Source organism: Nanorana parkeri, unplaced genomic scaffold (genome assembly GCF_000935625.1).
Source record: "Nanorana parkeri isolate BGI_ZX_2015 unplaced genomic scaffold, ASM93562v1 scaffold3197, whole genome shotgun sequence".
Classification (NCBI taxonomy): Eukaryota; Metazoa; Chordata; class Amphibia; order Anura; family Dicroglossidae; genus Nanorana; species Nanorana parkeri.
The window spans coordinates 31,975-40,458 of NW_017309465.1; the positions used below are offsets into that span (position 1 = coordinate 31,975).

Consider the following 8,484-nt stretch of genomic DNA (forward strand, 5'->3'; position numbering starts at 1 on the left):
CCCTAGGAGAGGCTTTGATGAGGACAAAGGCCCAAGGAGAGGATTTGATGAAGACAGGGGTCCCCGGAGAGGTTTTGATGATGACCGAGCACCCCGCAGAGGTTTTGACGATGACCGAGCCCCCCGCATAGGTTTTGACGATGACCGAGGCCCCCGCAGAGGTTTTGACGATGACCGAGCCCCCCGCAGAGGTTTTGACGATGACCGAGCCCCCCGCAGAGGTTTTGACGATGACCGAGCCCCCCGCAGAGGTTTTGACGATGACCGAGCCCCCCGCAGAGGTTTTGACGATGACCGAGCCCCCCGCAGAGGTTTTGACGATGACCGAGCCCCCCGCAGAGGTTTTGACGATGACCGAGCCCCCCGCAGAGGTTTTGACGATGACCGAGCCCCCCGCAGAGGTTTTGACGATGACCGAGCACCCCGCAGAGGTTTTGACGATGACCGAGCACCCCGCAGAGGTTTTGATGAGGATCGGGGTCCTCGGAGAGGTTTTGATGATGACCGTGGCCCTAGAAGAGGCTTTGATGAAGATCGGGCTCCACGCCGCGGATTTGATGATGACGACCGTGGGCCACGTCGTGCTTTAGATGATGACCGTGCGTCATGGAGAAGTGCTGAAGATGACAAGGGGCCTAAGCCGAGAGTTGACGATGACAGAGGACCAAGGCGTGGCGGTGATGATGGAGGCGAAACTCCCTGGAAGCCATATGTCGCCACTCGACCCGGTAAGATGTAGGCCTCTTGGCCACTTTATAGACCTTTGGCTGGTAAATTGACAGTCATGGCAATTCTTCCTTTGTCCATCTTTAATAATTGTTAATGCTTGTATGGATCGAGCTGAGACCACAATGGTGTCTTCTGTTCTTTTGAGGGATTCCCACACCTTGGGTGCTGCTGGAGGTGGTTTTACATTACATTGATTGGAGTCCCATTTTACTTGGTGTTTCCTTTAAAAATAATTCATAATGCTTGATATACTTGTGAGCCTGCATCTGGTCTGTGTGGTGGTCTTGGCTGTTCCTCTAATGTTCTAGCTTCAATACAGAGTGAGTGACCCAGGGGCCTCTAGATAGGCAGAGCCAGCTGTCACTCACGCAGCTGGGCGGATCCAGACCGTATTGTCGGTATCCGCTGCGGCGTCTCAGTGTACCGCGAGCTGTAGCTCCCTATATACTGAGCCTGGGGTGACGGGAGGACGCTAGTTTTTGTCCTCCCGTTACCCTAAGGAGAACTATGGGGAAAAGCCCCAACCTCATAGTTCTCTAAGTAATCAGGAGGAAGTGTGGATGGAGTATGCCCATTGATTTTTTTCATGGGCTAGAACAAGGGTAAGCAACCTTGCCTTTGCAGCTGTTGTGAAACTATGAGTCCCATGAGGCATTGCAAGTCTGAAGGCAACAGAGTGGTTCTCTGGAGGCAGATGTATGCTGGTGGTTGTAGTTTCACTACAGCTTGAATCCCGACGTTGGCCATCCCTGGGCTTGAATAACAGAGGGGTAGCTTGGTGCTGTCACTGTGCAGGAAGTGACTTGCTGCCTCTTAATTGGGAAGACTATGCTGAAGGCACTTGGCTGTATATGAGGTAGAACAAGTTTGAGGATCCTCAATATTCACAGCCTGGGACATGTTTGAGAATATATACTTTAAAGTGTATTTCCACTCAAACTAAGGCATTCCTGGGATGCTCGGGATAGTTTGGACGGTTATGTTGTCTTTGGTTGCGGAGTCTGAATAGATGTCTTCTGCATTTGGCCGTGCCCTGGTGTATTTGAAGTTCTGGGGTTGTTGTCCTAGATGAAGGCATTGGACTGATGGTTACCATCCCTATAATATGGTTAAGGGGCGCGGGTGATGTTTTTACATTGGAAGGTTATCGGGAAATGATGGTAGGTTTTTGTTAAACCCTTTTTTTTTTTCCAGGTGGCTGGAGGGAGCGTGAGAAAGCTCGGGAAGACAGCTGGGGACCTCCAAGGGAATCGAAGGCTTCTGAAGATAATGAATGGTCCAAAGGTGACAAGGACCCAGAATCTGAGCGAGAGAAGCGCCCCCCAGTCAGGTGAGTTTGGTTGGCTGTAGTTTGGAGAGAGTTGGAGGAATATGTTGCATGTTTTGTCTGACGTTGAATCCCATGATCCTGAGGGTTGGGGGTCCATAATCCCCACAAGGGTTGGATCCATGGTCTGAAGGTATCTGGAAGACTTATTCAAAGGGAGGTATACTGGTTTTTGGGCTGTTCCGTTTAAATGGTTCATTTCCAAAGTTTAATAAACGATTTTGTGACTTTTATCACTGATGGAAAAATCCTTCGGTTGCATCCAAACATTCCAGCCGGTGTATTCTCAGATTCGTGTTTGCAGATCATTGCTGACATTTCTTGGAGAGCCCGGTGCTAGTTCTGCATCCTGAAGTCACTCTAGACCAGGCATGGCCAAACTGCGGCCCTCCAGCTGCGGTGAAACTACAAATCCCATGTAGCGTTTCTTTTTCGGGAGTCGTGTCTGTGAGAATCTTGCAATGCCTCATGGGATTCGTAGTTCCACCACAGCTGGAGGGCCGCAGTTTGGCCATCCCTGCACTAGACAGTCTGCTGCTATAGTCGGAATTCTGTCGTCCAGCAGGCGGGGCGGACAGCGCTGACAAGGAAATGTCCACATACTGTATATATCGGAGGTCTGAATATTTTCCTTCTTGCTTTGACTTTCATTTCAAGTGATTCCACTTGTCTTGCCAGAGATGAGCCTTCTGCCTGGAGGCGCGGGGCCGAGGAGGCCTTCCCTGCCAAAAAAGGCCCTGTGGGAGACCAGGACAGAGAAGAAACTAAGGATGACGGAGATCAGAGACGTCCTCTAAAAGCTGACAGAGAGGAACGTAAGTCTGTCATGTCTATATCTGGCTTTAGCTAAAAGCCGTCTTGCTGCTCCGTGCTCCAAGACCCGTGAAGCAGACAGCAGCGGTCTCTTCCATGAACCATAAGGGACACGGGAACAGTTCGAGCTCTTCCCTGCATGCCTGCCGTTACTGTCATCTTGCCGTCTGCCTTCCTTTTACTTTAATCTTGCCGCCTGCCTTCCTTTTACTTTCATCTTGCCGTCTGCCTGCCGTTACTTTCATCTTGCCGCCTGCCTTTTACTTTAATCTTGCCGCCTGCCTTCTGTTACTTTCACCTTGCCGCCTGCCTGCCGTTACTTTCATCTTGCCGCCTGCCTTTTACTTTAATCTTGCCGCCTGCCTTCTGTTACTTTCACCTTGCCGCCTGCCTTCTTTTACTTTCACCTTGCCGCCTGCCTTCTTTTACTTTCACCTTGCCGCCTGCCTTCTTTTACTTTCACCTTGCCGCCTGCCTTCCGTTACTTTCACCTTGCCGCCTGCCTTCTTTTACTTTCACCTTGCCGCCTGCCTTCCGTTATTTTCATCTTGCTGCCTTCCTTACGTTATTTTCCAGCGAATCCCTGGAGAAGAAGTGAGGACAAGGAACCCCAAGGTACTCCGAGACTAGCCCCGGCAGCAGACAGGGAGAAGCCAACGTGGCGGACAGAAAAAAAGGACGATAAAGACGCAGCTCGTCGTACAAAACTTGAGACCGATGAGGACGGCTGGACAACCGTGCGGCGCTAGGTACGTACAGGGCGCTTGGGGGTCTGTGCAAGATCCTTTCCAGAGTTCATAGCCGTGTGTATGTAGTCCGCTCATTGTTGGTTCCCTCTCTGACCTCCTGAATTCACTTGCAGGACGAAGATCTGGCACGGCGTCCAGGCCCTTCTACTGACTGCATGACAGACCGAGCTGAGGAACGTCTAGCTCTTCGGCTCTCATTATGTGATTTCCCCCCCCCGCTCGGCCCTCCCAGCTTCTGTCTATGAGCGTGTTTAACATAAACCTGTAACACGGCACTCATAGATCGGCTTCTTCCTTTATCAGCAAGACGTTGGCCATTGTGGCTTCTTCCATAAGCTGCGATTTATGTCCAGCCGAAAAACCCTCAGCCTGGGCCTGACCTGCAAATCTTAAGAAAACGTAGTTTGGGGTCTGAATTTAGCCCTTATTCCTGATACTTGCTGTGATGGTTCTATCAATGAGCATTGTTATGTTTTTTTTGGGGGGTTAACAAGAGGATCTATTGCTACTTATTCAATAAAATAAAACTTGCTGGAAGTGTTGCTTCTTTCTGAACACGGGAGCGGGTCAGTCCAATGAGTGGGGGGGGTGGGGAAGAGAGAGAGAGTTCCTGCCAATCCAGTAATCGGTGACATCCTGCCGAGTCTAAGGCCCCGTTCACACTTAGCGTTTTATCGCACGATAATTCCCTATGGGCGTGTGGTTCCCACCTGGGCGCTTTTTACAGCACGTAGGAACGCCCTGCGCCGAAGAAGTACAGGAGCTTCTTTGGGGCATATTTGCCGCGCGTATCCATTGGGATACAGCCAGGTAGCCCTCGGAAACGCACGTTTTTGTTTACCGCAAATCGCGGTAAAAGCGCGCGGCACAAACCGTACGCCTAGGTGTGAACCCGGCCTTAGGCCCCGTTCACACTTAGCGATTTATCGCGCGGTATCGCTCTCCAATGCTTCTCAATGGGGCAAAGGGTCCTGCTGTCGCGGGTCGTGCGTCGCTACAGCAGGACCCTTTTTGGAGCGGATTTAGCCGCGATTCAAGCTTGCTCAATGCAAGCATTTGCGCGATATCGCGCAAAATGCAAATCACGTGTGAATGGGGCCTAAGATGTTCAGAACGCGGCTGGTCAAGGCCTGGAAGAGAACGATTTGTTTTTATTCATATAGAGCAGACGTTCTCATCATGGAGGAAACCCCCCTAAACTAACATTCAGGTTTGAGGGAACCCCTGCTGGTAATCACTAGAGCAGCGGTTCTCAACCTGTGGGTCGCGGCCCCTGTCGGCGGGGGTCGAATGACGATTTGCCAGGGGTCTCCCGCTATTAGGCTGGGTTCACCGGGAGAGAAACGCTTGCTCCCGGAAAGGTTTACTCTGCTCGATCGATCAGAGTAAACCTTTTCCCCTGCAATTTTTTTTTTTCCTGACATCGGAGCCGCCTTAAGTCAGAAAAAAAAAAAAACACCATAGGAATGAATAGCTAGATTCCTATTGGCTATTTCACTTTGCAATAGCCAATAAGCTATTGCACCCGCCCTCTGCTGCCAATCAGCAGAGGGGGACCTGCAGTTCTCAATCAGGTCCTCTTCTAGCGATTGACAGCAGCAGAGGGCGGGTGCAATAGCTTATTGGCTATTGCAAAGTGAAATAGCCAATAGGAATCTAGCTATTCATTCCTATGGTGTTTTTTTTTGTTTTTGTTTTTTAAATTCTGCCAGCGGTTCTCAAGCTGCGGGGTCGCTGTGTGATTTCTGCTGTGCTAGGTGACAGTCCTCCTCAGCCCTCTCCTAGCGCATCGGTGTTGGTTCTCCCACCAAATGTCGCTGCAGCAGCTGCCTCGTCATCCCTAAATGTTACCTTTTGGGGGGTCACCACAACTTGGCAAATGTTACCAAAGGCTCCTGGCCCTAGAAAGGTTGAGAACCACTGGGCTAGAGCCACACCCTATGGAACAGGAAGTAGAACCAAGAAATTAAGAGGCAAAAACTTGGTAGAGAAACCGTGGCTGAGGAGGATGCTATAGATCAGGGGTAGCCAAACTCCGGCCCTCCAGCTGTGGTGAAACTACAAATCCCATGATGCATCTCTCTCCGGGAGTCATGTCTGTGAGAATGTTGCAATGCCTCATGGGATTTGCAGTTCCACCACAGCTGGAGGGGCCTGGAGTTTGGCTACCCCTGCTATAGATGAACATATAGACCTGTGTATGGTGTGGTCTGTAAGCATTCCCTTCAGCCAGGGATGGCCAAACTCCGGCCCTCCAGCTTTGGGGGCAGAAACTACAAATCCCATGAAGCATCTCTCTCTGGGAGTCGTGGCTGTGAGAATCTTGCAAAGCCTCATGGGATTCGTAGTTCCACCACAAGAGGGCTGCAGTTTGGACATCCCCTGGCTTCATCCAACCTGATGTAAAAATGACTTGGTAGACCATCGAGCTGCTCTCTCATTGGACACGAGGATAGAAGTGGGTGGGGTTTAGCCATGATGTCAGAGAAATTCTAAACCAAGTGAAACTGGTATATCTACCCAATGGTGACACCATCTCTCTGTTATTCTTCTGCTCATTGGACAGGAAACTGAGCAAAACCTTCACCAGATGAGATATCGGCACCTTCTACTTCTACCGCCACTGCAAAAAGGGTTTACAGTGTGTGGAGCCAGCAAATGCCTCATACATCCTAAATATAGAGCCATTTATCCAACTGTCCATCCAGACCCGCCATTTATAGACCGGATACATCCTAAATATAGAGCCATTTATCCAACTGTCCATCCAGACCCGCCATTTATAGACCGGATACATCCTAAATATAGAGCCATTTATCCAACTGTCCATCCAGACCCGCCATTTATAGACCGGATACATCCTAAATATAGAGCCATTTATCCAACTGTCCATCCAGACCCGCCATTTATAGACCGGATACATCCTAAATATAGAGCCATTTATCCAACTGTCCATCCAGACCCGCCATTTATAGACCGGATACATCCTAAATATAGAGCCATTTATCCAACTGTCCATCCAGACCCGCCATTTATAGACCGGATACATCCTAAATATAGAGCCATTTATCCAACTGTCCATCCAGACCCGCCATTTATAGACCGGATACATCCTAAATATAGAGCCATTTATCCAACTGTCCATCCAGACCCGCCATTTATAGACCGGATACATCCTAAATATAGAGCCATTTATCCAACTGTCCATCCAGACCCGCCATTTATAGACCGGATACATCCTAAATATAGAGCCATTTATCCAACTGTCCATCCAGACCCGCCATTTATAGACCGGATACATCCTAAATATAGAGCCATTTATCCAACTGTCCATCCAGACCCGCCATTTATAGACCGGATACATCCTAAATATAGAGCCATTTATCCAACTGTCCATCCAGACCCGCCATTTATAGACCGGATACATCCTAAATATAGAGCCATTTATCCAACTGTCCATCCAGACCCGCCATTTATAGACCGGATACATCCTAAATATAGAGCCATTTATCCAACTGTCCATCCAGACCCGCCATTTATAGACCGGATACATCCTAAATATAGAGCCATTTATCCAACTGTCCATCCAGACCCGCCATTTATAGACCGGATACATCCTAAATATAGAGCCATTTATCCAACTGTCCATCCAGACCCGCCATTTATAGACCGGATACATCCTAAATATAGAGCCATTTATCCAACTGTCCATCCAGAGCCGCCATTTATAGACCGGATACAGTGAATCTGTTTTGACCCCTCAAGTCATCTTCAATGTTGACCTTGGATCACATGGTTGCAGAGTCAATCTCTGAGCTGGTCCTCTTCTGTAGAGCTGAAAGTAGATGTTGCTGCACTGAATGGGTCCATCGCCCCGAAATGAAGGTAATCTCGGGGATATTTCGGCTCCAGACATCATACTGTGATCATGTCGGCCATGTTCTTCCACATCTTTGGAATGTCACCTCGGTGTCCTCAGATTGTCATTTGCCAGCCTTGTGTTCTGTGATGTTTGTCTCATCCTGAGGGGAGAATTGGCTCCTCTGCCATCCTGGGGCGGCTCTTCGTCTTCTAGAATTTACTAACGCACCTGCCTGGAGAGACTCGCATGTAGCCCTGGTGACGCCTGCACTGGTCCCTGGTGACGCCTGCACTGGTCCCTGGTGACGCCTGCACTGGTCCCTGGTGACGCCTGAACTGGTCCCTGGTGACGCCTGAACTGGTCCCTGGTGACGCCTGAACTGGTCCCTGGTGACGCCTGCACTGGTCCCTGGTGACGCCTGCACTGGTCCCTGGTGACGCCTGCACTGGTCCCTGGCGACGCCTGCACTGGTCCCTGGCGACGCCTGCACTGGTCCCTGGTGACGCCTGCACTGGTCCCTGGTGACGCCTGCACTGGTCCCTGGCGACGCCTGCACTGGTCCCTGGCGACGCCTGCACTGGTCCCTGGCGACGCCTGCACTGGTCCCTGGTGACGCCTGCACTGGTCCCTGGTGACGCCTGCACTGGTCCCTGGTGACGCCTGCACTGGTCCCTGGTGACGCCTGCACTCGGCCCTGGTGACGCCTGCACTCGGCCCTGGTGACGCCTGCACTCGGCCCTGGTCAGAAACTGCCCTAAAATCATCAGTCTGTATTGTTTTAGAAAAAAATTGTCTCTTTAAGAATAAGTATCGGTAATTGGTATCGGCGAGTATCTGAGGGGAAAGTACTTGGTCTAGAAAAAAATGGTATCAGGACACCTCTGGTGTCAACCCATTGCAGGTGAAATCACTTAAGATGGACGCCGCTCCTCGATGTGTGGAGGTTTTATGTGGTGATTCAGTGAAGGGTTCGGAGAAGTGAACAATCCCGGAGAACGTCCGCT

The 8,484-nt window shown here is 50.4% G+C and overlaps 1 protein-coding gene across 1 annotated transcript in view; it reads left to right on the top strand.

Annotated features, from left to right (window-relative positions):
* EIF3A (eukaryotic translation initiation factor 3 subunit A) overlaps positions 1-3,952 on the top strand; it is a 22,574-nt gene extending 18,622 nt beyond the window's left edge. The window contains 5 exon segments of the mRNA XM_018574732.1: positions 12-728; positions 1,924-2,059; positions 2,735-2,871; positions 3,446-3,618; positions 3,732-3,952. Of these exon segments, the coding sequence (XP_018430234.1) occupies positions 12-728; positions 1,924-2,059; positions 2,735-2,871; positions 3,446-3,618 (1,163 nt within the window). The 3' untranslated portion in view covers positions 3,732-3,952.
* Positions 3,953-8,484: the final 4,532 nt, after the last annotated feature.